Here is a 27,978-nt window from a genome sequence, read left to right as displayed (position 1 = left end):
CAGCCACAAAAGAAGCTTTGCAACCTCTATTCTTTTTGGTTTAGGAACCGAAGTAATATTAACAGGCACAATTAGTTCTGGTGTTGCATGTTGGTGAGCTGAATTACATAGAGTCCTAGCCACTGCTCATTATGACGCGTCTAAAAGCGGTTTTAATATACTATATTTATATTTATATTTATATTATATACTATAATGGGGTTTTAGTCCAAACGTTTTATCCAGAGGTTGTATATATATGTATATAATAACATAATGCCGGGCTACTTCTATAATTTCGATGTTTCGTGTAGGTGACTAGTGTCCGTAAGCATACTAGGATAACATGGTTTTGAAAAGCTAGTTCTATAACTTCATTGTTTCGCTTATGTGAATAGTGTCCATAAGTAACAACAACAGAATCTGATACTCTGCAGATGACTTAACATGTTCAATAAAGTGTAAAAACCAGTTACGAAATAAGTTGCTTTGCACCCAACCTGAGGGATGGCATTTCCTTCTTTCGGAACTAAGAGCTGCATTAGTCATAAGATTATCGGACATATTTTTAAGAGGAAATATAAGCATAGGCGATGTAAATCTGCCATCTGGACTCATGCAACGTATTATTGTCATTATTGATCCCTGTTCAGCTGCAGTCAGTGCTCCAATCTGCCTTTTATCTTTCATGTCAATTATGTGAGGAATTTTTGTTTGAACGATTGACAGGCCAGTTTCATCCACGTTAAAAACTCGATCGGCTATAAATTTGTGCTTCTCATCTTCACCCTCTAGAAAATCAAAAAGCATGTCAACGGATTCGTAGGTACGTACGTACCCGTAGGTGGCAGGATGACGACGCAAAAAATAGTCTAGCCATGCACAATCGGCTTGTTCTTTAGCACCGAGTAGATGTTTAAAATTACTCCGCACAACCAATTCAAAATCCATCACTTTTACGTCTCTACAGTCAATCTGAAGTATTTACTCTTCATTAAAAGTAAATATTCAACTAACTGCTCTTCAAGGTAGGGATGGCGGCGGCGGATGGCGGTGTTTGACAAAACACCGGTTTTCGGTTATACCGGTTTTTTTTTGCTTACGGTTTAACCTGGCGGTTATAACCGGCCAAAAAAAACGGTTTTTGTTTTTTTTTATTCCAATAGGTTACAAGTTGCACTGTCAGTTTGCTTCTGTATTTATAAAATAAAATAAAATTTGAATTATGGTATTGTTTGGAATAATTACTTGAGAATAATAATTATGATTGGGATCAAAAATAATACCTAACCTAATCCTAATTACCGTAAAAACCTAATAACCGGTTTTTACTTTAAAAATCAAAAACTGGTTATAACCGGGACAAAAAACAACCGATAAAACCGGTTATTGCAAAGTAAAAAACCGGTAGGTTTTTCCCATCCCTATTTAAAGGTAAGTTGGCAAGACAGTCCTTTCTAACTTCTTATCAACTACTTCCCCTGCAGAATATTTTTTGGTTTAATAGATAAAACGTTACAACGTTGTTTTTGGCACACTAAAACGTTTGACAGTTTGACAGCCTTTTTAAGGCCACTTATTTTCTCACGTACGGCAATATTCGCATTCATTATAGAGTGCTTGTCCCAAGTTTTCCACTGAGACGATCCTGGTGAAGATTTTTCTCTTAGCGTTGACAATTCTCAGCGCGGCATAATGGCGAGCCTATGACAATTAACACTTATTTGAAATATAGATACGATCCTTATCCAGGGGTCCATATTAACAACAATGCATGGTTAAAAAAAGAAGATTATATTGTTAAACTAGTTTATATAGATATTTTATTGGCAAAACAATAAAAACAAAGCCTATGGTAAACTATTGAATCACTCATAACTCACTTACCACTAGATGGGAACACTATATGAGACAAAACACTTTGTAAATAAAACTTCTTGAAGATCGTGATTCACAACTTGGCGACATGCGGCGAAAGCCACTGCCGCCAATAGTTTTGCATCGTTTGTACTTAACTATTAACGTAGTTTTGTAGCTTACATATAGATGTTACTGGGCGTTTCCAAATAAACAAAGCATATAAACAGCAGGTTCCATATTACCACTTTCTACTCTACTACTCTATTTGTTGTCATTCTGCTCAAAAGATAGTTCCATTCTACTTTTTTATTTCTTACCCAGTCCTTGATGTTTTCTAGCTTTGTCCCAAACTGTCTTACTATCGATTTTCTAAGGGTTTCCATCGCTTCTGTTTTTAGCATCCTTTTTGTCCTCTCTGTATCAGTGTTTCTGCTACTTATGTCATTATTTCTCTGATAACTGTTTTGTAAATTCTGCCTTTCATTTCTTTCCCAAAATTTGTATTTCTCAATATTGTTTAATTCAGGCAATCTACGGCTCTGCTTGCTCTATTCACTTGATCTCGCACTTCAGTTTCGAGCTTTCCGTAGCTAGATAGTGTGATGCCTACATATTTAAACTCCATCACTTGTTCTCTTATTATCTTACCCTCCAGCTCTAATTTACATCTTAGTAGATTTGGTGTTATAACCATACACTTTGTCTTTTTTTGGGAAAATTACCAATATTAAATTTTCTGGGGGTTATAATAAATTGGTGCAGAATACAGTGTAAATTATCTTCACTTTGAGAGATTAATCTTGCGTCGTCTGCATAGCAGATATCTTACTTGTTAGACAGTTGGGTCAGTTAGTTCTTCTTCTACTTTTACTTTTATTGTGTTATTTTGTTGATATTTTCGATCGTTTTGATTATTTCTAGAGATATCTCTCTTGCGTACATAAGCGGACAACGTCCTTTAATTTGACCCTGTCAAATATCTTATTAAGGTTCACGAAAGATAAATATGCCGTTTTGTTGTATTCTAATGATTTCTCTTGCACTTGCCTCATTATAAATATAACGTTGGAGCATGATCTTCCTGACCTAAAACCTTTTTTTTATTCTGATAGTGTTATAATTTCATTCAGTTTTTATCACTTTGGTTGTTAGTTTTAGTTTTGTGTTAAATAAATTATTTCCTCTGTAATTCATTGGGTCCAATTTGTCTTCCTCAGATAAGAGAGGTATTAGGTATGCATGATTTTCATTCATGTGGTATTCTGTTTTTTTCTATTATTTTTTGGGTTAGCTTTAATAATGTTTGGTCATATCTGGTCCTCCATACTTTAGAAGTTTTTACATTTATTCATACATTTATTCCTTTGTTTGTCATCACTTTCGGTGTTGGTTGTTAATTTTAGTGTGGTGTTTAATAAATTAATTCCTCTGAAATTTTCCGGGTCTGATTTGTCTCCCTTTTTGAAGAGGGTTATTAGGATGCTTGATGTTCATTCTTCAGGAATTCTGTTTTGGTCTATTATTTTTTGGATTAGTTTTAATAGTTGTTTGGTCAGATCTGGTCCTCCGTACTTTAGGAGTTCGTTCGGTATTCTGTACTCTCTTGGTGATTTTCTGTTTTTTAATTGCCTTAATGCTTCCTTTACTTCTTCCTCCTTAATATTTATTTTTTTGTTTGCCGTCACCTCTAGTGTTGGTGGTTCATTATCGCTACCTTTTGCAAATAGAGATCAAAAGTAGTCTGCCCATGTTTTCTATTAGTTTATCTCTTTTAGGAAGCGTATAGAAGCGTTCAGAAGCATATAAAAATATGGCTTATAAGATTAACCTAATACCAGGGAAGGAGAAACAAAGATATATAAAATAGCCGAATATAGAGCAAAATCAAAAGATTTTAATAAAATTAGATGTATCCGATATAAAGATAATAAAATACTAATTCACATAAAGGAGGTTAAAAAGGGACGGAAAAAGTACTTTAAGAGTTTATTAAATAAAGAATTTGAAAAAAATCCAGTTGAGTAAACGGAGACAGTAACAGCAATGATCACCAAAATGCCAAACGCGGTTTGTAAGTGGTTCAAGTACTTTAAAAAATAAAGATAGGAAAAGCAGTTGGACCAGATGATATTCTTGGAGAAGTATGGACAGCATTGGGAGAGACAGGAACAAGTTAGTTAACATTTTTATTTAATAAAATTACATAAGTAGGACAAATGCCAGACGAGTAAATGCCAGGGAGGTATATAATAATTTATAAACTACGGCGTCATTAAACTACTTAGTCACTTCTTCTTCTTCAGTGCCTTATCCGGTCCGGATGTTGGCGATCATCAAGGCTATCATGGTTTTGTTGACTGCTCTTCGAAACAGCTCCGCTAAGGTCATCCCAAACCATTGTCGGAGATTTTTCAACCACGAGATACGACGGCGTCCCGGTCCTCTTCTGCCAAATACTTTACCCTGCATAACGAGTTGAAGAATTCGATATTTTTCTTCGTTCCGCATCACGTGGCCGAGGTACTCAAGCTTACGTTGTTTAATTAAATTAAGCACTTCTTTTTCTTTTGTCATGCGCTGTAGGACCTCAACGTTGGTGACATGGTCCACATAAGATATTTTTAGTATCCTTCTGTATATCCACATCTCGAAGGCTTCGATTCGTTTTTCAGTGGCTTGTGTCAGTGTCCAGGCTTCAACTCCATATAGTAACACTGGAAGAACGTAGCACCTCACTATCCGCATCTTGGTTCCCAAACTGAGATCACTGCAGCACAGCAAGGATGTGAATCTGTCGACTCTCTGGATCTCTTCGCTACCTGCCATTAGTGCCCCGGGATCTAAATTTGTACGGCTGACAACCATGAATTTAGTTTTCTTAATATTGAGGTTCAGTCCGTATGTTACGCTCACAGTTCGCTCTCGGTCTAGTAAGGCCTGCAGATCGTTTAGGCTGGTTGCTAGTAACACAATGTCATCGGCGTAGCGGATATTATTGATGTATTCACCGTTTACTCGGATTCTTATGTCTAGGTTTGTGAGGGCTTCATTAAAAATCTCCTCAGAGTATATATTGAAAAGAGTCGGCGATAGCACACGTCCTTGCCTTACTCCTCGCATGATCTTACTTGGTCGGTTAGCTGGTCTTCGACCTTGACTTGAGCACGCTGGTTCCAGTATAAATTCATGATGATCCGAATGTCCTTCTCATCCAATACTACTCTTTGTAGTGCGGTGACCATCTGACTTAGTCACACCATGAAAAAATAAGAGAGAGTAATTGATAGACAGCTACGTGAAGAAACCGAAATGTCCGATAATCAGTTAGGCTTTATTAAAGGCGGACCAACAATAGACAAATTTTTTATTACAAGACAGTTGATAGGAAAATACAGAAATAAAAAAACAAACGCTCATATGTTATTCATTGGTCTTGGGAAAACATATGATAGAGTTTCTCGATAGATTCTGTGGTAGGTACTCAATTAAAAAGAAGTCGCCGGTGAATATTTAAAAAAATAAAATATGGAAGAGGGAAGTATTTTTTTGAAATGTGTAAACAATTTTAATTCCTAGCCGAGTACTTTCGGCTTCGAAGCCATCGTCAGAGCTATGCTATGTTATGAAGATGGCTTCGTAAGCCCTTGCCCGATAACCCTTGCTTATAATTACCAAAAAAAGATTAGAACAGTTTTTAGCGAAAATAACTGGCACAGGGAAAAATATGAGAAATCGGTCGTTTTTGCCCACTTAATATTTCAACTTCAAGTGGTTGGAATATAGGTCAGCTCTCTGTTTTTAGTGTAGATGTTTTGGCATAAACTACAGTACTAAACTTGGATTGAGAGAGACTGCTTTATATCTAGTGGCTTTTCATCATGGGATAAAGTTAAAGAACGATTTAAAATGCATTCGTGCAGAAACTTGGAAGAGTTATAACGTGAATTATTCCGTAGATCTTTAAATCAAAAAGAAAAAAGAGGCTGAAAGCCAAAGACAAGCAACTCCAAAATTTTTTAGATTATATGAATAAACTAATTGATATAATTATAGTCCAAGTAAAAGGTAGAAAACCTCTTCGTGGTCATGATGAAACGTAACAAAGGACTGAAAAGGGTTGTTTCCTGGAATTGTAAATTTTCTTAAAAAATATGACCTTACATTTAGGACATACAGGGAATCGGCCTCAAAAAACTGCAGTTATCTTTAGTAACTACACTTAGTAACTACATTAAAAATGATGTTTTACATTATATCAAAAATGTAAGAGATTTTCAGAAAGAAGGAAAAGGGCAGCCTCTTTATGTGATTGCAGATTGCAGACGCGACTTCTGATGTGTACTCGCCACAATCAGATTCCTATTGCTTTTAGATATATCCCTAAAGGTAGTACGTTTCAAGTTGTAAGGCTAGTAGCATTGAAACGTTTAAATTTACCTGATGTAGAAACCATTTTTGACAGAATAGATTCTACTTTTCATGATATGAATGTTTCGTGGGAGAATGTTGAAGCTGTATGCTTTGATGTAGCTTTCAAAGAGAAAAATATTAAAATTTTGTATATTCATTGCTATGCACATTGCCTTAATTTAGCCAACTGCGCTATCATATTGAAAATCCAAAGATTTTCGATTTTTTTGGTGAAACACAATTAGTTTATTCTTATATTGAAGGCAATCTAAAAAGACCCCCTGTTTTTAAAGAGATCGTGTAGGTCACAAATAATAAGTCAAAAACTTTAAAATATTAACTTTATCTGAAACACGTTGAGCTTGCCATGCTGAGACAGTTGCTGTGGACAAAGATCAGCTTAAAGCAATTATATAAGCCATTGAAGAGACAGTTGATGACGTAACTTAAGCAAAAGATAGATCTAACAGTAAAGGGATACCACATCGAATTTGATGTATAGTTGTCAAAGTTAGCAAATTACTTCAATCTGCAGACATTGATGTTTGGTAAGCTATAGAAAAAGCTTCAAATTAGCGTTTGCTTTGAAAGAATTAAGAATCAAACCATCTACATTTGAGATTTATTTCAAAATAAAAGACACTTGTGATTAGCTTCAAATTGACATTCCTACTCCAACGATAAAAAAATAAGTGGTACTCTTTGTATTTTATCCGCGTTCAGACCAAATAATTAAGTCATTAAACGATAAATTTGACCTCTTGACTGGTTCTATTGGATTTCTCAGCATAATAAAAAATCAATGTTTCCAGTGCTTTACCAAATAAGATTAAAATTTGCCACAATTCCTTTAACAACTTGTACTTGAAAACAGTTTTTCTAGACTGAGAATAACTAAATCGAGACTTCGATCGACAATGCTGCAATATTATTTCTGCTTCTTCTTTTTATATAGACATGACTCTATCTGTTTTTCAATGTGCCTCCAGTAAGTTGTCATTTTCGTGGTCTTCCTACTGATCGTCTTCTTATTGGGGAGCCGTCTCTTGCCGTCTTTATTACTTTAATTGTTGCGGAGGGTGATTGGCAAGGTTACCAACCTACATACCAATCGTGAAAACAAATACTGCTCAAGGAAACAATGTACAGCCTCGGAACTGGATTGATACTATAAAGACGACTACGGCAAGAAATAAGGACAAGCGAAAAACATCCAAAACCCTGATGAAAATTACTACTTGGAATATCAGATCGCTCAACTCAAGAGACCAAGAAATAACCCAAGTGCTGAAAGAGAAATAAATAGACATTTATGCTCAACAGGAAGCAGAAAAAAAGGAAAAGGCAATCAAAAATTAGTTAATACATACTAATCTACATTAGAGTAGCAAAAGAAAACAGGGCCAAAGATGGTCTAGCCCTACTAATACACCAAAGGTTTCAAAATCACATCAAAGAGTGTCAATATCAGAATTCCAAAGAGATGGTTCGACCGCTCATCGGCAGAAATCTTTCGCGCAGCAATTTCCAAAACTACAATTGCCATTTGGATCGCCAACCTTCGAAAGGAGACGGCCCCATGAGGAGAAGAACATGCTATGGTAGGCTCCAATTTATTGTGTAAGATAGGATGATGAATTGTGTATAGTCATATTAGTATGGGTAGATTTATGAAATACCTAGAACTCATGTTTGTTTTTAAGTGTGATAATTTTTAAATCTAGAAAATTTATGGATTGATTCTGTTCTGTTTCTATTGTGAATTCAATATAACTATGGGGTGAATTAATATACGATAAGAATTAGTTAGTTCCTGTAAAACATGCCAGTACAACATCTACGTATATCCACCAATACAAAACTGTTTGAATAATGGATGTTGTGAAATCTTTATATCTAGATGATTCTTAAAAATATCTGATAGCAATTGCTCTAGAGAATTACCCATTATAAGTCCTGCACTGTCATTTGTACACATTTGGTTATTAAATTCAAAGTTGTCCTGGCTAATGAAAATGTCAAGAAGATGTAAAATTTCAGATGTAATGATTGGATTTCTACTGATATGGTCTAAAGGTCTAGAACAAAAATGTCTTATGAGAAATACTATTGAAACTGTAGTATTTTATTTGCAAGTTAAATTGTATTTTTTACGGTAAAATACAGTATTTTCAATTACCTAACAACTCCAGATTAATTTCTTCTTCTTCTTAAGGTGCCATGCATTTCTGCGTAGGCGTCCACCGTACATCGTCTTGTCAGGTGAGATGTTAAATATTCTGGATTAAATAATTCTGTTTTTAGCAGCATTGCGAAGCATTTCATAGCTGTGGATTCCTGTCCATTGTCGAATATTGCGCAGCCATGACATTTTTTTACGTCCGAGACCTCTCCTACCCTCTATTTTCCCTTCGAGTATCAGTTGCTGAAAAGTGTATCGTTCTCCTCGTATAATGTGCCCCAAGTATGCAGTCTTCTTACTTTTTACATAATTAAAAAGTTCCCTATCCTGTAAGCCCGCTCTTCTGAGTACTTCCTCATTTCTGACCCTGTCCGTCCATGATATTCTGAGCATTCGACGCAGGCACCACATTTCGAACACTTCAAGTTTGTTAATGGAACTGGCCTTTAACGTCCATGCTTCCATTCCGTACAGGAGAACTGGCCACACGTAACACTTAAGCATCTTGTATCGGAGGTTGAAGTCCAATTTGCGATCAGTCAGAAACTTACGAAGCCTCAAAAAAGCATTTCTGGCTTGTTCAACTCTGCTCTTTATTTCATTCTCGGGGTCCCAACCCTCATTCAGCAAACATTCCAAGTATTTGAATTGCCTGACTTGTTCGATTTCTTCTCCAGAGACAGGCCCTATGAGCCGAGTTAATGGGAATGTGTGATACCATTCCCAAAAGCATTAGTTTAATTTCAGTTAAAAGATTAATTTCAGTTGACGTCAAAAACCTTTTTTCCTCTGTTTCTCTTTCTTGGGGAGGGGGGTAATTTGTCCAATTTGTTCTGGATACAATTATGTCCGATTTTTGAACTGTAGTGATTCCAGGTTCGTTGATATTATATAATGTCTTGTGGTCAGATAAGTAAGTACAAGAAATAACGCTGAAACACAAAGGGACCACACTGGTGACAAAAAGAGTGAATTCACTACTAAGACTAGTAAGCAGGATAAAACAACCAAAAATATAATTTAGAAAAAAGGAATAAGAAAAAAAAAAGAAAAGTGAAAACATTTGAATTAGAACATGGAAACAAAACGTTATTGAACAAACAAAATCTACCAAATAGATATTTTAGCGTTGCAGGAAATGAGATGGATGAACATCTGATCAAGTCAACATAAGGCATCTGGGAATATGGAGAATATCCAATATGACAATTTACGAGGTAAACAAGGAGGGATGGGTTTCATAATAAGTGAAAGATACAAGTATGCGGTAAAAAGTTGTACTAACAGAAAGAACAGCTATTCTGAAAATGAAAGACACGTTCTTGTCTTGTAAGCGCAAAAATAGAAAGAGAGAAATTATATCAGGGAATAATAGCTATATATAGCCTGCATGCAATACGTAACTACAACGGACAAGGAATTATAGATTTCGCAACAGACAAAAAATGGTGATAAGCCATACAAAATTTCACACGAAACTATCCACAAAGAAACCTGGGTTTCTTCAGATATGAAAACAAAAATTCAGATCGACCATGTCTTAATATAAGCTAGACATGCTTCAGACATTTCAGATGTGAGAAGTCACAGAGGGACAAATAGCAGTTCCTCATCATTACCTTGTGCTAATTAATTATATAAATATAAATATAAACAAAAAATTAACGCCAAGGAAATATAGAAAGGTGAACAAAAGGTGAAAATAGAAAACATAATTGTATAATGTAATAAAGTAAATAAAACTCAGCTCGGAAATATCGAAGATAAGTGGAAGGTTTTAAAAGAAGCAAAAAAAGATGGTATGACAAAGACTGTCGGATAACAAAGAAGAATAGTTTGCAGGGAGACGACAATTAAAAAAAATATCTATGATTTAAAAAGAGGAAACAAAATGAAGAAAAAACTGAAAGTCTAGAATAACATGAACAGAAAAATGATATATAAGGAAATATTTCTATAAAGAAACAAATTTTGAGAAAAAAAGTTTCCAACCAAGAACAAAATTATGCAAAGGCAAAAATGGTAAGCTAACAGCGGACGGAAAAGTACTGCTAAAACGACGAAGAGAATATTTTGATGAACTCCACAAGGAAACTAAGTTCCTGTAGACGGCTGTATACTATGTATCATAAAAATTTATTAAAATCCTTTATAAAAGGTATATAATTAAAAAACCCAATCGCGCTATATCAAAAAACAAAACGTTTTCCGAATCCATATTCCATCATCAGTGTCTAGGCATTGATGATGTCAACATGTATACCTAGACACTGATGATGGAATATGGATTATGAAAATGTTTTGTCTTTATGATATATCCCGATTTAATAAATTATTTTGACGAACTGTTGAATAAACAAAATCAACATTACGAAGTAGAGGTGTTAAGATTAGTCGAAGAGGCTGATGCAGACCTACGTGCACCAACAGAAGAAAAAATAAAAGATGAAATAAAAAAATGAAAAATAATGAGACCCCATAATGCGATATAATAACGTAGAATTAAGTTTATACTAGATATATGGAACACAGAAATAATGCCAAACCAATGGGAAATTGCAGTGATATGCCCTATACATATGAAAGGAGAGAAGTTAAACTGCAATTATTTTCGAGGAATATCACTACTAAACAATATAATGGGACAAATAACAGAGGATTAATAAGGAGGATTCAGGAAAGGTAGGTCAACTATAGGCCAAATATTTACACTAAGTCAAACGCTGGAAAAACTCTATGAACGACATACCGAACTATATGATCTTTTTGTAGATTTCAAACAACTGTACGATCCAATAATTAGGAAGAAATTATATAGCGCAATCTTCTTCTTCCTATGCCGTCCCCATTAACGGAGGTTGGCGACCACATTTCTGAAAGTTTCTCTGTCTTCTGCAACGTGAAATATTTCGTCTACAGTCCTGTTTGTCCAGTCTCGAATATTTCGCAGCCATGACTTCCTCTTTCTACCTATTTCCTTTTTGCCATCGACTCTACCCTGCATGATGACCTGCAGAAGACCCCTTTCGCAATCGGTATATTATTTGTTTCTATATCGTTCACATTTACTACTGCTTTCTGGTTCCAGTATACAGCTTTAATAAACTCAATGTCTTTTTTGTCTAAATTGATGTTTTTTAATTCATCTAATAACTACATATGCTGTACCCATTCAAAGGCCTCCCTAAAGTCTATGAAGCATACATAAGCACTCTTGTTATATACCCGACATTTCTGCAAGAGTACCGTCAACGCAAATAATGCCTCTGTTGTACCCATGCCACCTCTGAAGCCAAACTGCGTTTGATCTATCTGCTCCTCACATTTCTTATAAATTCGGTTTTGAAAAATTTTTAAGAGAATCTTTAAGGGTGGCACATTAGGCTTATCAATCTATAGTCATTGCATGATTTGGGATTGTTGTTTTTTGGTAGAGGTAAAAATATCGATTTAAGCCATTCCTCCGGGATGTTGCCCTCTACATATATGTGATTGAGAATTCGGGTGAATCTCTTTATATTACCCTCATCTAAGGCTTTTAATAGTTCAACTGTAATTTGATCAGGACCCGGTGCTTTTTCTTGTTTTGCATTCTGTAGGGCATTCTTTACTTCTGAGGGTAAAATTTGTAGGTATTGTTCTTCTTCTGCTATGTCTTGTTCATTTTCCCTCTCGTCATGGAACAGATGGATTATATATTGTTCCCATACTTCCTTTATTTTGCTCTCTTCAGTAAGTATTCCTCCATTATTATCTCTTATTATGAGTGTTCTTCTTTGTCTGGTGTTGCCTGTAAGTTCTTTCATTTTTTTATGTAAGTTTGAGGTGTCATGTTTTTTGCTGAGTTTTTCCAGTTCCTGGCAGTCTTTGTTCATCCATTCCTCCTTCCTCTTTCTGATTTCATATTTGATTTTATTCTTGATGGTTTTATATTTATTTTCATTTTTATTTTTGTATTTTCCTTTTTCAGTTATTAGCTCAACTATTTTCGGTTGCATCCAGTCTTTTTTAGTGGTTTTCTCTTCTTCGTCTAGGACCTCTTTTCCCGCTTTTAATATGGCTTTTTTCATATCTGCCTATTCCACGCTTCCTTCAGTTCATTTATTTATCGCGTTTTAGTTGCTGTTGGCAGTTGTCGTCTTTTAGGTTTTTGATGTTTATTTTGGTGGTTTTAACTTTTTTCTCCGGTTTTCTGAGTTTAATGTTGACGTTTGCTAGTAATAGATTATGGTACGTATCTGCATCTGCTCTTGGATTGGTTTTTGAACTTTGTACTCCATTACAAAACCTTTTTTTAATAGTTATAAAATCTATTTGGTTTCTAATTATATTGTTGATGTTATCTTTTGGAGAAGTTCACGTGTATAATCTTCGTGAGGTTAGGTCGTCGTTTGTATTTGTTATGACTAATTCTTTCTCCTGGCAGTACTGGACTAGTCTATCACCTCTTTCGTTTCTTTTACCTAAGCCAAAAATTTCCTACTATATTTTCAGTTTTTCCTCGACCGACTTTAGCATTAAATCCGCCCATAATTATTTTTACCTCCTGCTTCTGTATGTTTTTGTTAACAGCTCCAAGTCCGCGTAAAATTTTTCGACCTCAGCATCATTGCTATCAGATGTTGGTGCATACACTTGGATTAGATTTATGTTTAGAGGTTTGGCTTTCGGCTGAAGTAGCATCATACGTTTGTTAAAGGAAATGAATTTTGTCACAAACTCTTTTAAATTATTGTTGATAATAATACCAACACCATGGCTGTGTTCTCCAGTGGTTTTGCCTGAGTAGAAATTAGTATTATTATCCTTGGTGTAGTTTCCAGAATTTGGCCATCGAACTTCTTAAAGGCCCAATACTTAATAATATGTATAATCTCTCCATTTCTAGCATGACTGTTGTTAATTTTCCTGCTTCATAAAGTGTTCTTATATTCCATGTTGGTATGCATTTTAAATCGCTCACACTAAATTTGTTTTTCCAATGTACGAGTTAAATGTACCAAAAAGTAATCAGATTAGTAAAACTATACCTAACCAACACCAAAGCAAAAGTAAGAATGCAAGGAGATGCGCTATTCACAATACTTTTTAACCTTGCGTTGGAACAAGTTATCAGGAAAACTCCTATAAATAAAGGTGGTACAATATTTAGAGAGATCAACCAAGTCATAGCTTACGCAGATAGTATAGACATAATTAGCTGTACATTAAACGACCTAGAAAAGATTTGTATATATTTTAAAGAATCAGTACATACTATGGGTCTAGAAGTTAATGTCTCAAAGACATAGTACATGAAAAAACTACAAATGAAAGGCACTCATATATTTTTGAGCGGGCAAAAATTTAAAAAAGTAGACAATTTTAAATATTTAAGATCAATAGTTACAGAAGGAAATAAAAACAGTGATGTTTTAAATCTCAAAACAGTATTAATATTATCAGCATAGGCAAGGATTTTCACTGCTTTATTATATATTGAACCAATTGTTGTGATTTGGGACATACGTATTACTTTTCCCAGAGCCAGATTAAACAGTGTACATAAAAGAGGGTCTCCCTGGCGCAGCCCGTTATTTGTTTTAAAAGGTTCGGACAGTTCCTACTGAATTCGTACTCTACATTCAACTTTTACAAGAGTTAGTTTTGTTAAATTTACCAACTGATTTGGTATTCCTAGTTTTTTTTATTGGTTTGAACATTTCTCTTCTATTCACAGAGTCGTAGGCTGCTTTGTAGTCCATAAATATGTGATGAGTATCTATGCCATATTCCAGTGTTTTTTCGAAAATTTGTCTCAGCTTTGCAATCTGATGAATTGTCGATTTACCACCTTTGAAATCAGTCTGGTATTTTATTACTATCTGTTCTGCATATGGTGCCATCCGGTGACATAATAATGCGGAAAATATTTTGAACGCTGCAATTAGAAGCGTAATTCCTCTGTGGTTGTAATGTAGTGCCATTACGGTATCGTGGCCAACTTCTTTATATAGTTTAGCTAGGAGATTATCTATTCCAGGTGATTTGTTTCTGGCTGGTTTTTTTAAGTGCATCTTTAACTTCAAGAATCGGTGGCGATTCCTCTTCCTTCTCGTCTGTTTCCCTTACCTTATTTTTTTCGTCTTCCAAGTTTTTTTCTTCTTCCTCTATATTAAGTGCCTGGTTAAAGTATTCCACCCGTCTATTCAATACATCTTTCCTTGTTGTTAACAGGTCGCCATTCTGATTTCTGCATTGACTTGTGGTTTCCTTGAATTCTTTTTTGTTGATGTTAACCTTCTTATAGAATGCTCTAAATTCTTTTTTTTTTGTTGAGGTTTTCTATACATTTAAGTTCTTTGACCTAGGTTTTCTCAGACTCTAAATTGTATTATCTCATACATGTACAGAATTATGCAGTTATAATTACCACTGTTGATTTTATTTAGTGTTAACTTATTTTTACTAAAAAATATCTTTTGTTAAGTTTACTTATTTTTATACCTATCAGCAGTAACCAATACACCATAACTTAAAATCCAAAAAAGGAAATATAAAAATACTTAAAAATTTATGGCTTATTTCCAACAAGGTTTAAGAAATTTACGACACCATAAAGAAACAGTTTCGGAAAATAATGTAGGTATTATATATACGTATATTCTATTATATTATATATATGTATATTTTAGTATTTAATTAATACATATCTGACATAAAGCTTATGAATAAACAAATAGATAAATCTATAGGTGAAAAATGTTAATCTGCATTAAGTCAATCAATCAATACATTGTATATATGTCTGTTATTTAAGCTTTTGCATTAAGTAAAGTGAACTAGATCATGAATAAAAGCAATATTATTTAATTAGAAAGGATATATGCAAATGTTTTCTTAAATGCGTAGAATTCTACATCATTAATATTGTACAAATCAAAAATAATTTTTTTTATGAGGCAGAGACATAGATGGAGCATGTAAATAAAAAAATGTGACAAACTATTTATCTACGTCAAATATCCGTAAAATATTTGCATAGGAGAGGTATATATGCAAAATCCGCAAAGTTACATTTTTATGAAATTTGTGTTATGATACGTGAATTTGTTCTTTATGTATTGTAATAAGTGTAGGGAGTTTTATTTTAATAATTATAATATTGTAAATATATTGAAGTGAGCCATGTGCATAGGCAACCAACTATACATAAAAGTGACATTTTAAATAATAATTACGAATATAAAGTGGGGTTATAATAATATGTTGTTTAAAATGTGTAGTTTATTAAATTAGAGTGTTTTAGTTACTGATTTAAGTGTATATTCTGATCTGAAAAGCCTAAATGTCAACAAAATTCTCGATAGAAAAGTAAGGAATTCTCTAGATCACCGGAGATGGCTTTGTTTGCGAATGGACTGTTCCAGAAAATTCAGATATGTAGGAGATGGAACAAATCGAACATGATTTCTGGCCAGATGATTCTGGAACATGGAAAAAGATATAAATACCCGGTGATTTGGAATCAGTTATCAGTTATCAATCATCAGTTACAGTTCAGTCAGATGGCCAGTCAGTTAGTAAGAAAGTTAGTTAGAAGATAGACACATTTAGTTAGTGAAGTCAATTGTTCAGTAAGTTCAAGATAGTCAGAAGGTCCAGATGTTCAATATAATAAGTTTCATGAAGATTAATAAACAGTATAAAGATAATATTATTGAAGATTAAAAATTATGTTATGTAAAAATGGTAATTGGATAATGGAAGAAAGTATCAATTGAAAATTAAAATTATATAATATTTGGTGATTGGAGATTGGTGTATTAAAAAGAAGAATAAATATAAATACAGTTAAGCAGAAATATATTTTAAATTGGTGGAGGCTGATAATTGGAAAAAGTAATTTCACAAAAACAAGGATAACCGAGGCTGAGAACGAAGACATTGAGTGGTGATTAAAATCTTTATTTTGGAGAACATTTTCATTTAGGCATTCAGTGGAAGAAAGGTACAAAATTTTGTTAATATAATTTAGTTAGTGTCATAATTATTTCAATTTTAAAGATAGTTTGTTTAAATTTTACATTGTCTATATAATTTAATTAGTTTCATAAGAATTTCAATTTAAAGATAGTTTATTTTGAATTTTGCATTGGTTATGTTAGATATATATGTATGTTTCATAATAGATATAATAAATTTAATTTAAAAAAGTGCTTACAAACTAATTCTTTGAGAACCGCGATAAAAACCCTATATATTGTTGTACTTTTGAATGTCCATAAGCAATAAAAAACCGATATACAAATTTTATTACTTAAATAAAAATTAAAATTATTGATATTTCATAAAGACACGGGCATATGAATTTTCAAACATCCTGTATAAGACAAAATATGTATTTTAAGTTGTTCGAAGAATTGTTCATTAGGCCTCAGAGACAAGACTTTCAAATATTATCGATAAGAAATTTAAATAAGTCGGTTATTGTGAAATGGTTTTACCCGGAATAAAAGTGTATATAGAAAGTGTTGAACAATGGACCGGGATTTGCGGTGGTTTTCTCCCCGAAAGATTATATCGGTAAAAGTTTATTAACAAAAGACATTGAATTGAGAAACAGGTATCGTTTGTAGCTATTAGTAAGAAATATTTGTAAAGTAGATAGATTTAGTTAGAATAATTAAAGAAGATTTGTTTTCTGGAATTACCCGAATGACGTTTTATAGAGAGAGTTGGGTGGTAACGATATACTCACAAGAGGTGGATGATTTTGATTGGTCAAATTTTGAATGCAAGGAGGTTTGGTTTTGGCTATGAGATAGGAGAGAGAAAAAAAGGTTAGTTAGTCAGTTTTCGTCGTCCAAGAAGGAAGGAGCTTTGTGATTTGTGTTTGTTTGAAGTCCCGAAGACGTAATTTACCGGGTGTGTTTATTTGCGGTGGAAAAGCTGACCAGTGTGAGGAACGGGGTACAGAGAGATAGAAAACCAAAGGGCCTAAGAATATTAATAGCAGACGAAGCCGGAAACATTTGGAGATACAAGGACAGATAGGAGAAAGGTGTACGTCATCTGGACCACAATAGGAGCAGAAGCAGAGAAAGGATTTTTTTGTTGTGGCGTGGCCATAGAATTGCAACGGCAGAGAAGGAAAGGTCAGTCAAATTTCATTAGAGCCGGAGTGTGATTTTCATTTATTAATTAAGTAAATTAAATAAATAATAGAGACAGTTAATTTTGCGATCACTAAAAAAAAAGGAATTATAAAAAGAGCTTAGTTATAACACATATTAAAAATCAATGTAAAATAACATTTGGGTCCATGATAGAAAACAACTTCTCATATATTTAAAGTTAGTATATTGCAAATATTACAGGATTGATTGTTGTATAACATTTCATTAAAATAAAGGACATCTCACATATAGTTCAGTTGAAATTCTATGTATTTTATTCAGGTCATATTACCTATCCCGATTAGGACGCCAATTGGAAAATATTTTGAATCCACGATCAAAGGTAAATCGTACAATTTAAATAGCCTGAGATTGTAATTAATTAATGCTGATTTATTGTGATTAATTGGAGATTAGTTCATTTAATAAATATAGACAGGATTTTTCCAAAGTAAGCAATATAATACAATTTAAATAGCATAACAAAATGGCCCCCAACGTGTAAAGCTTTGAAAAATATTTCTAGTTGGCAAATTTGAAAGGATAGGAGTAGACGAGCAGATATTTGAAAGTTTATATGCCGGGGATAAAGTGAAATATTATGTAAAAATTGAGGACATAAAGATTATATATTTTTTTTAAGATACAATTTACCATAATTGATTTATTCGTGATATTGACAATTTATAGGTTACCATAATTGATTTATTTGTGTGATATTTAAATTTGATAATTTTACCATACTTGAATGATTTGATTGATTTTGACATTTGATATTTTACCATTTGATTTATTTGTGGGATATTGAAATTTGATACTCGTACTCAAGAGTTATTACATTTGAACAGGAAAAGTCCCGTTTGTTGCAACAGACCAGTAGAATTTTATATTTGGCGGGGAAATTATTGCACAAATTTCAAAGTTTCATATTTGGCGGGGATAAATAATCTAACGAACATGTCGGCCACAAGGAGTCAAAGCAAAACGCAAGAAAGGAAAGAGGATAAGATAGAAGAGGAAACAATTATTGATGAAGGATCGGATAATGAAGGAAATGCTACAATAATGGAGGAAAGAAAAGAAACAGGGATGTTAGAAAAATTATTAGCTATGATGCAAATACAGACACAACAAATACAAGAATCGTCACAAAAAATGGATAAAAATCAACTGGAAACAAAACACATAATGGATGAATCACAACAAAGAACGGAACAAAAATTGGACAATGTGGAAGAAAACCAAAGAAAAATGGAACAAAAAATGGAAACGCGTATGGACAAATATGAAAACGAAATAAAAGTCTGTTTAGAAAGAAGTAGGGAAGAAACAGAGAGGAAAATAGAATTGCAGAGAGAAGAAATCGAAACTAAAATGAAGGATATTCAGAGTATGCAAAAAAGGGAATTAGAACAGATAGAAATAAAATTTGAAAATGCGCTACAAGAAGACCGGAAAGAAACGGAAAGGAGATTTAAACAAATTGCAGAGATGGAGATAAGAGGAGTAGAAAGAAAGGAAGTCATCGTACATAGCACAGAAGACGTAAAAGTACGATTTGGCGGGGATATAAGGAAAATACACCCAGTGCCTTTTATAAATAACCTAAAGGAAAAAGTCAAATACATAGGACCGTTTGCAACAGCAAAGGAAACCATCAGAAACCATCTCACAGAAGAGGCAAATCTTTGGTTTGTCAGCAAGGAAGAAGAATTGGACAATTGGCAAGATTTTGAGAGAAGATTCTTAAATTATTTCTGGGGAAAAATCCAGCAACTACAAGTAAATAAAGAGTTACAAAATGGAAAATACCATGAGAGGATGGGCGTATCAGAAAAGATGTACGCATTACAACTCTATAATAATGCAAAACATTTGCAATATAATTATTCATCAGAACAATTGGTAGAGTTGATATCGCGACATTTTGAAGATACCTTGGAAGACCACATAAATCTCCAAAATTACAAGGACATTGACAGCTTATGTCAATTTTTGCAAATGAGAGAATCGCATAGGCATGAAAGAAGAGAAAGAAGACCGCAAGAAAATTATAGACAAAGAGAAAACCAAGAATATAGAGATAGAGGTCAAAATTTTAGAAGAGATTATACAAGACGAGAATTCATACCTAGACGGGGATATGAAAATAGACCGAACGGAAGAGAGAATTATGAACCCAGAACCCAGAGATGGAATGAAAACAGGGATCGGGAAAATCAGAGTAGAAATAACCGCCCATACCAAGGAAACAGATACAATAACCCACGGAATGAACAGGAATCTCGCGGTAATCGATACGGGAATGATAGACCAAAAGAGAACAGAAGAGAAATAAATAATATGCAAAGAGAAGAAAATGAATATGAGAGAGAAGATGACGGGAGAGAAAACACAGAAGAACAACAGGCGTGTTTTCAAGAAGGCGCTCACTAAAAACGAAGAAACAAACAGGAATTTTTTGTCACCCCAAGGAATTTATTAAACTGGCAGGAAACAATGAAAAGAGAAATGGAGTTAATTTAAAATTTGTGGATGGATTTATAAATGAGAAACCAATTAAAATTATGATAGACACAGGCTCTGAAATAACACTGGTCAACAGAAAATTAATCGAAGAAGTAAATTTAACAAGTCTAATTTATAAAATACCTAGGGTGAATTTAGTGGGCGCAAATAAACGGACATTGGCAACAATAAATGAAGGTATACGAGTAATGGTACGATTGAAAAAAAATATGTATGCACTTCAATGTGTAATAATGCCGAATATGTCACATGACATGATTGTAGGCGTTGACGAATTAACGGAAAAACATGTAGTGATCGACTTCAAAACCAATACGATGAAAATAAACAAGGAAAAAGAAGAAGAACAGGATAAGGAACAAGAGAAACAAATTACGGACGAATCAGAGAAAGAACAAACGGTGGAAATGAACCTGGCGACGAAGAAAGGAAAAGGAAGAAAGAGGGGAAAAGGTCTGAAAAAGATCAAAGAAAAAAAAACCTGGGATTCCTCAAAAGATGAGACGAGCTCAGGAGAAGAAGATGGAAAAATTTTGACAAGAAATAAAAGCAAAACTTGGGATTCCTCAAAAGAAGAGACGAGCCCAACAAAAAAAAACACAAAGGAAAATGAAGAGGACACAATGGAGACAGTGGTGTTTGAAGAAGACACGGAGTACACGGTGAATATGTGCGAAAAATTTGATGGGAGAGAAAAAAAATTGATATGTGGAGAAGGCAAAGAAAATGATTTGCGTATAATTTTAAGAGACTATGAAACGCTGATAAATGAGGAAAACCGAGTGGCCACAAAATACGAGCACTCATTTGAGGTGAAAAACTTGAGAAATTTTCGATCGAAGACTTATCCAATTCCTTATAAGTATCGGCAAGAAGTAAAGCAAGAAATCAAAAAAATGTTGGAAGATCAAATCATTGAGAGATGTGACTCACCCTATATTAACCCAATTGTGATAGTGAAGAAGAGCAGTGGAGAGTTAAGACTCTGTTTAGATGCCCGAAATATCAACCAACACACAGTATCACAATATGAATCACCGTTAAATATCGAGGCCATTTTTGGAAGGATCACGGGATCACATATTTTCTCAAAAATTGATCTAAAGCATAGTTTTTGGTTAATACCTTTGGCTGAAAAGTGTAGAAACTACACTGCCTTTTCAATTGATGGTATAGTATACCGATTTAAGGTAGTTCCGTTTGGATTACAAAGCGCCTGTGCAGCACTTGTACGAGCTTTGCATACCATTTTGAATCACCATGAAGAGTTCATCGTCCATTACATCGACGATTTATTAATTTTTTCACAAGATATGCAGAGTCATGTGGAACATATCAAAATAATTTTGAAAGAATTGGACACAGCGGGATTAAAACTAAACATTGAAAAATGTCAATTTTTTCAAAAGGAAGTGATTTATTTGGGTTTCAAACTTGACACCGAAACTGTAAGTCTAGCCGAGGACAGAGTAAAGCTCATCGACGAATACCCAAGACCAACAAATCTAAAAACATTGCGAGGGTTTCTCGGTACGATAAATTATTTCAAGAAATTAATTCCCGATTTAAGCCAAAAAGAAATTCCTTTAATAAAATTGTTAAAGAAAGGGACAAAATGGAATTGGAAAGAAGAACAGGAGGAAGCTTTCAAAATATTGAAACAAGAATTTGCTAAAGGAACAAAAATATATCACCCTATTTACAATTTGCCGTTTATACTCCGTACGGATGCGTCGATACAGAAATTTGCAGGAGTGTTGTCGCAAATACAAAACGGCCAAGAGGTTCCGATATGTTTTATATCTCGAGTGACTAAAACACATGAGAGAAAATACAGTGTCACCGAGTTGGAATTCGCCAGTGTACTATTTTGCGTAAACAAATTAAGGTTTTACTTATTGGGAGCTAAATTCACCATCGAAACGGATCATGCAGCATTGATACACATCATGAAGAATCGATTGGTAAATAACAGAATACACAGAGGCATTCTGCTCTTACAAGAGTATGATTTCCAATTTCGATACATCAAAGGGAAAGACAACATAATAGCTGACGCTTTAACACGGGACGAAGATACAGGAAAAAAGGAGACAATTACATTACATGTGGGATTGAATATACTGACACAAGACGAAGGGATATTTTCGTTAAATGAGATAAGGACCGACCAGGAAGGCCTAGAAGAAAGAGAAAAGAGAAGAGCAGAGCTAGAAAACGAGATATTTTTTAAGAGAATAGACGGAAAGGAATTATATTTAGTGACACCGACATTGGCAGAAAGAATCATCAAGAAACTACACGAGGAAAATGGACATATTGGCAGTAGAAAGGTATGGCTTGTATTTAGGGAAAACTACATCAGTCGACAAGATTACCGCATTGCAAAAGAGATCACACAGAAATGCGAAGTATGCCAGAAATACAAGAGCAGGAATTTTAAAAACGAAAATATTGCAAAGAGCATTGTTTCCCGGAACAACCTGGACATTATAGCCATCGACATGTTAAGCGATCTAATTGTGACCACGCAAAGGAACAAGCATATTCTGGTGATGGTGGATGTGTTCTCAAAATACGTAAAATTATATAGTTGCCGCACCACAAAAGGGGAAGAAATATTGAGAAAAATAGACAATTTCATCGCTACGGTAGGAACCCCAAGAAAAATTTTACTAGACAATGCAACGTACTTCCGAAATGATCGTTTCAAGGGACAGCTTAGAGAACGGGGAATCGAGACAAACTTTGTAAGCATCAGGCATCCCCAAAGTAATCCTTCTGAGCGATTTATACAAGAGGTAACGAAATTTCTTCGTATAGCAACGGATGGTCAACATCGGCGATGGGACAGAAAATTGGGAGAAATAGAGATGTACCTAAATTCCATGCCAAGTACAGTAACGAAAGAAACACCAGAATACATCATGAAAGGCGTCATGCCGATAAGACCGTGGGAAGATCCAGAACAAAGAGAGTATCGACAGGTTATAGAAACCGTTCAGAGGAGATTAAGAAGAAGCAATGAGAAATACATCCAGAGACAGGGTCATAATAGGAAACGAAGACCAGTAACTTTCCAAAAGGGTGACAAAGTAATGGTAAGAGCATTAAGAGTGTCAAATCTTCAGACCGGTATTTGCGCAAAATTGATGCCTGTTTTCGAAGGGCCATACATAGTAAACAACGAAGATGGAGTAAACAGCTATGAGTTGAAACATATGGATTCTGAAAAGATCAGAGGTATTTATAATATCCATGATGTATATAAATATCACGAATGAAGATTTAAATTTGTATAAAGTAGATAGTAGGATAGGATAATACGTAGCATAAGTACAGATAGCATACAGGAAGTGCGTTTATTTTGCCTCGAGAAAATTTAGTTGCATAAATTGATAAATTTTATCGATTACAAAGGCGGGGATTTGTTGTACTTTTGAATGTCCATAAGCAATAAAAAACCGATATACAAATTTTATTACTTAAATAAAAATTAAAATTATTGATATTTCATAAAGACACGGGCATATGAATTTTCAAACATCCTGTATAAGACAAAATATGTATTTTAAGTTGTTCGAAGAATTGTTCATTAGGCCTCAGAGACAAGACTTTCAAATATTATCGATAAGAAATTTAAATAAGTCGGTTATTGTGAAATGGTTTTACCCGGAATAAAAGTGTATATAGAAAGTGTTGAACAATGGACCGGGATTTGCGGTGGTTTTCTCCCCGAAAGATTATATCGGTAAAAGTTTATTAACAAAAGACATTGAATTGAGAAACAGGTATCGTTTGTAGCTATTAGTAAGAAATATTTGTAAAGTAGATAGATTTAGTTAGAATAATTAAAGAAGATTTGTTTTCTGGAATTACCCGAATGACGTTTTATAGAGAGAGTTGGGTGGTAACGATATACTCACAAGAGGTGGATGATTTTGATTGGTCAAATTTTGAATGCAAGGAGGTTTGGTTTTGGCTATGAGATAGGAGAGAGAAAAAAAGGTTAGTTAGTCAGTTTTCGTCGTCCAAGAAGGAAGGAGCTTTGTGATTTGTGTTTGTTTGAAGTCCCGAAGACGTAATTTACCGGGTGTGTTTATTTGCGGTGGAAAAGCTGACCAGTGTGAGGAACGGGGTACAGAGAGATAGAAAACCAAAGGGCCTAAGAATATTAATAGCAGACGAAGCCGGAAACATTTGGAGATACAAGGACAGATAGGAGAAAGGTGTACGTCATCTGGACCACAATAGGAGCAGAAGCAGAGAAAGGATTTTTTTGTTGTGGCGTGGCCATAGAATTGCAACGGCAGAGAAGGAAAGGTCAGTCAAATTTCATTAGAGCCGGAGTGTGATTTTCATTTATTAATTAAGTAAATTAAATAAATAATAGAGACAGTTAATTTTGCGATCACTAAAAAAAAAAGGAATTATAAAAAGAGCTTAGTTATAACACATATTAAAAATCAATGTAAAATAACATTTGGGTCCATGATAGAAAACAACTTCTCATATATTTAAAGTTAGTATATTGCAAATATTACAGGATTGATTGTTGTATAAAATTTCATTAAAATAAAGGACATCTCACATATAGTTCAGTTGAAATTCTATGTATTTTATTCAGGTCATATTACCTATCCCGATTAGGACGCCAATTGGAAAATATTTTGAATCCACGATCAAAGGTAAATCGTACAATTTAAATAGCCTGAGATTGTAATTAATTAATGCTGATTTATTGTGATTAATTGGAGATTAGTTCATTTAATAAATATAGACAGGATTTTTCCAAAGTAAGCAATATAATACAATTTAAATAGCATAACAATATATATATATATATATATATATATATATATATATATATATATATATATATATATCATCATCATCATCATGTGCAGCTTTATCAACCGTTTCCAATTACGGTGCAGCCTCCCTTATTTCAATGTTATTTTATGTTCTTATTATTATTCGACGATGTCTTAGTTATACGTTGTTCTAATAATTTGCGCTCATTTGCGCCCATATTTTTCTATCTTGTGCTATTCGAGACCACGTTGTTCCTGTTAATTTTCTAATATCATAATCCCATCTGAGATTTGGGCGCCCCTTTGGTCTCTTAGCGTTCCTGGGGTACCACATAGTTGTTCTAGTGGTCCATCTGTTATCTGTTCTTCTTGCCGTATGTCCTGCCCATTGCCATTTCAGGGATTTTATTCTTTGGATTACATCAGTCACCTGGGTTTGCCTCCGTATCCATTCAATTCTTTTACGATCCCTCTTTGTTATCCCTAGCATACATCTTTCCATTGCTCTTTGAGTTACTTGGAGTTTCCACGTTATTTCTCTCTTTAATATCCAAGTTTCACATCCATATGTCAAGACGGGTAATATGCATTGATCAAATACTCTCTTCTTGAGGTATAGTGGCATTTTGGACTTGAAGACTATGGAATTTCGTCCGAATGCTGACCACGCTTGTTTTATTCGTCTGTTGATTTCCGGAAGTAGTGATCCCGATTTATGTATGAGCTGTCCCAGGTATATGTATTCATCTACTACTTCTAGCGAGGTTTCATTAATTTTTATTTCCACGTTGGCGATCAGATCATTGCACATTATTTTAGTCTTTGCTAGGTTCATTTTTAGGCCTACCTCATTGCTGGCTGTATTAAGGTCATTAATTTGCAGTTGTAATTCTTCAGGACTTCTAGCAATTAGAATGATGTCATCAGCGAATCTAAGATGGTTTAGGTATTCTCCATCTATACATAGACCTTGGTTGTTCCAGTCTAATTTCCGGAAGATATTTTCTAAGGTTGCAGTGAAGAGCTTAGGGGATATGGTGTCTCCTTGTCGGACTCCTTTCTGAGTGGGAAATTCTGGGGTATTTTCATATATGCTTACTCTAGCTGTGGCCTCTTTGTATATATTTGCTAGCGTTTCGACATATGGTTTATCTACTCCTTGGTCGACAAGAGCTTCTATGACTGCTCTTGGGTATACGGAGTCAAATGCTTTCTCGAAGTCTATGAATGCTAGCGCCAGTGGTAGATCATATTCTTTTGTTCTGCTCATTACTTCCCTTAATGTTTGAATATGATCCATTGTACTGAAGCCACTTCTAAAGCCTGCTTGCTCTCGGGGTTGTGCAGCGTCAAGTGTGTTCTGTATTCTGTTGTTAATGATTTTGGTGAATACCTTGTATATCACAGGTAGCAAGCTGATCGGTCTATAATTTCTAATGTCTTCCTTGCTACCTTTCTTGTGAATAAGGATTATGTTGGCTGAATTCCACTTTTTTGGAATATGTCTCGATTTTAGGCAGTCTGTGTATATTTTTGCTGGGATTTTCCAAGTTGTTTGACCAGCAATCTTTAGAAGTTCGGCTGTAACACCGTCATTACCGGCTGCCTTGCCGTTCTTCATGCTCTTAAGAGCTGCCTCTACCTCATCCACGAGAACATCGGGTACATCTTCTTGAACCGCAATTTCTTCTTCGCCTATTTCTTGTGCTTCCGGAGCTTTATATAGACCCTCATAGAATTCGGTTACATGTTTTATTATTTCATCCCTATTTGTGATCCTTTCGTTGTTGTTTCCCAATGCTATTATTTGCTTTCTACCGATTGCCAACTTCCTCTTGGTTTTCCTATAGTTTTTATGGTTTTCGATTGTATTTTGTACAAGTCGTTCATTGTAGGTTTTTATATCTTCTGCGATTTTTTTCCGTATTACTTTGCACAGTTCGGTATATTCAATTCTATTAATATTGGAGTTAATTTTCATTTCTCTTCGTTGTTTCAGGAGAGCTGTTGTTTCATCTGAAAGTTTTCTATTGCTGTTGTGTGCTTGTGATCCTCCAACTTCTTTGGCGCAATTTAAGATTGTTTCCATTAAGTGTGTGCTATTCGTTGGGTCTTGTAATTTTTCTTGAATTAAATTTTGATAGCGTTCCGAGTTGTTGCTTAGGTTAGTGATATTTACCCCTGCAGTTGGTTTCTGGAGTAATTGCATTCTTTCTAGTTTAGTGTTTAGAACGACCCGAGATCTAATTAGTCTGTGATCGCTACCTGTTCGGAATTTGTTGAGCACACTTACATCCTTTATGGTTTTCAGCTTATTAGTTAGGATGAAATCTATTTCGTTCTTGGTAGTTGCATTGGGAGCTAACCATGTCCATTTCCTATTGAGGTTCTTCTTAAAATAGGTATAAGCGATTGAGAGGTTCTGGTAATGTGCGTATTGAACCAGTCTCTCTCCCCTTTCATTTCTTTCTCCAATGCCAAAGTTGCCGGCACATTGTTCTTGATTTGATTGTTTACCCACTTTGGCATTAAAGTCCCCGACTAGATACTTAAATTGGCTTTTGTTCTTGTTAAGCACCTCAGTTATTTCATTGTAGAATTCCTCTATTTCCTCATTGGAGTGGGATATGGTTGGTGCATATACTTGCACAATTTGGATGGTGTATCTTCTGGATAGTCTTAGACTTAGACTAGCTACTCTGTCTGAGGTGCTTGCTATGTCGATTATCCTATCCTTCCATTTCTTATTAATTAGGAACCCCACTCCACTTGTTCGTCCATTTTCTGTTCCTTTGTGATAGAGGATGTTGCCCGATTCAAGTTCTATTAACTCTTCGTCCTTTCGTCTTACTTCGCTTATTCCGATGACATCCCATTTAATATTGACTGCTTCATTTTCTAACTCTATGAGTCTTGCCTGGTTCGCTAACGACCTGCAGTTATAGGTCGCTACGTATAGTGTTGTTGATCTGGCTGGGTAGTGGTTTAGACTCCGCAGATTCTTAGCACCCTCTGCCCTCCTGACTGGTTCCCGAGAACTACCCAT

At 34.5% G+C, this 27,978-nt stretch overlaps 1 protein-coding gene across 1 annotated transcript; it reads right to left on the bottom strand.

Annotated features, from left to right (window-relative positions):
* Positions 1-345: 345 nt before the first annotated feature.
* On the bottom strand, positions 346-27,978 carry LOC140435079 (uncharacterized). The gene is made up of 2 exons (XM_072523781.1): positions 27,577-27,978; positions 346-954 (listed from the first exon to the last, which is right to left on the bottom strand). The coding sequence occupies exons 1-2, from the start codon at positions 27,976-27,978 to the stop codon at positions 346-348; spliced, it is 1,011 nt and encodes a 336-aa protein (XP_072379882.1).

The sequence above is a fragment of the Diabrotica undecimpunctata genome, chromosome 1, assembly GCF_040954645.1.
Source record: "Diabrotica undecimpunctata isolate CICGRU chromosome 1, icDiaUnde3, whole genome shotgun sequence".
In the NCBI taxonomy this organism is placed as follows: Eukaryota; Metazoa; Arthropoda; class Insecta; order Coleoptera; family Chrysomelidae; genus Diabrotica; species Diabrotica undecimpunctata.
This window is presented reverse-complemented; position numbering and strand designations above follow the sequence as displayed.

Excerpts from the sequence above, each read along its gene's own strand:
- LOC140435079 (XM_072523781.1), bottom strand. The coding sequence starts at position 27,978 with ATGGGTAGTTCTCGGGAACCAGTCAGGAGGGCAGAGGGTGCTAAGAAT. Across the intron at positions 955-27,576 it reads ACACCATCCAAATTGTGCAA|ATTGACTGTAGAGACGTAAA; the intron begins GTATATGCACCA and ends TAAATACTTCAG.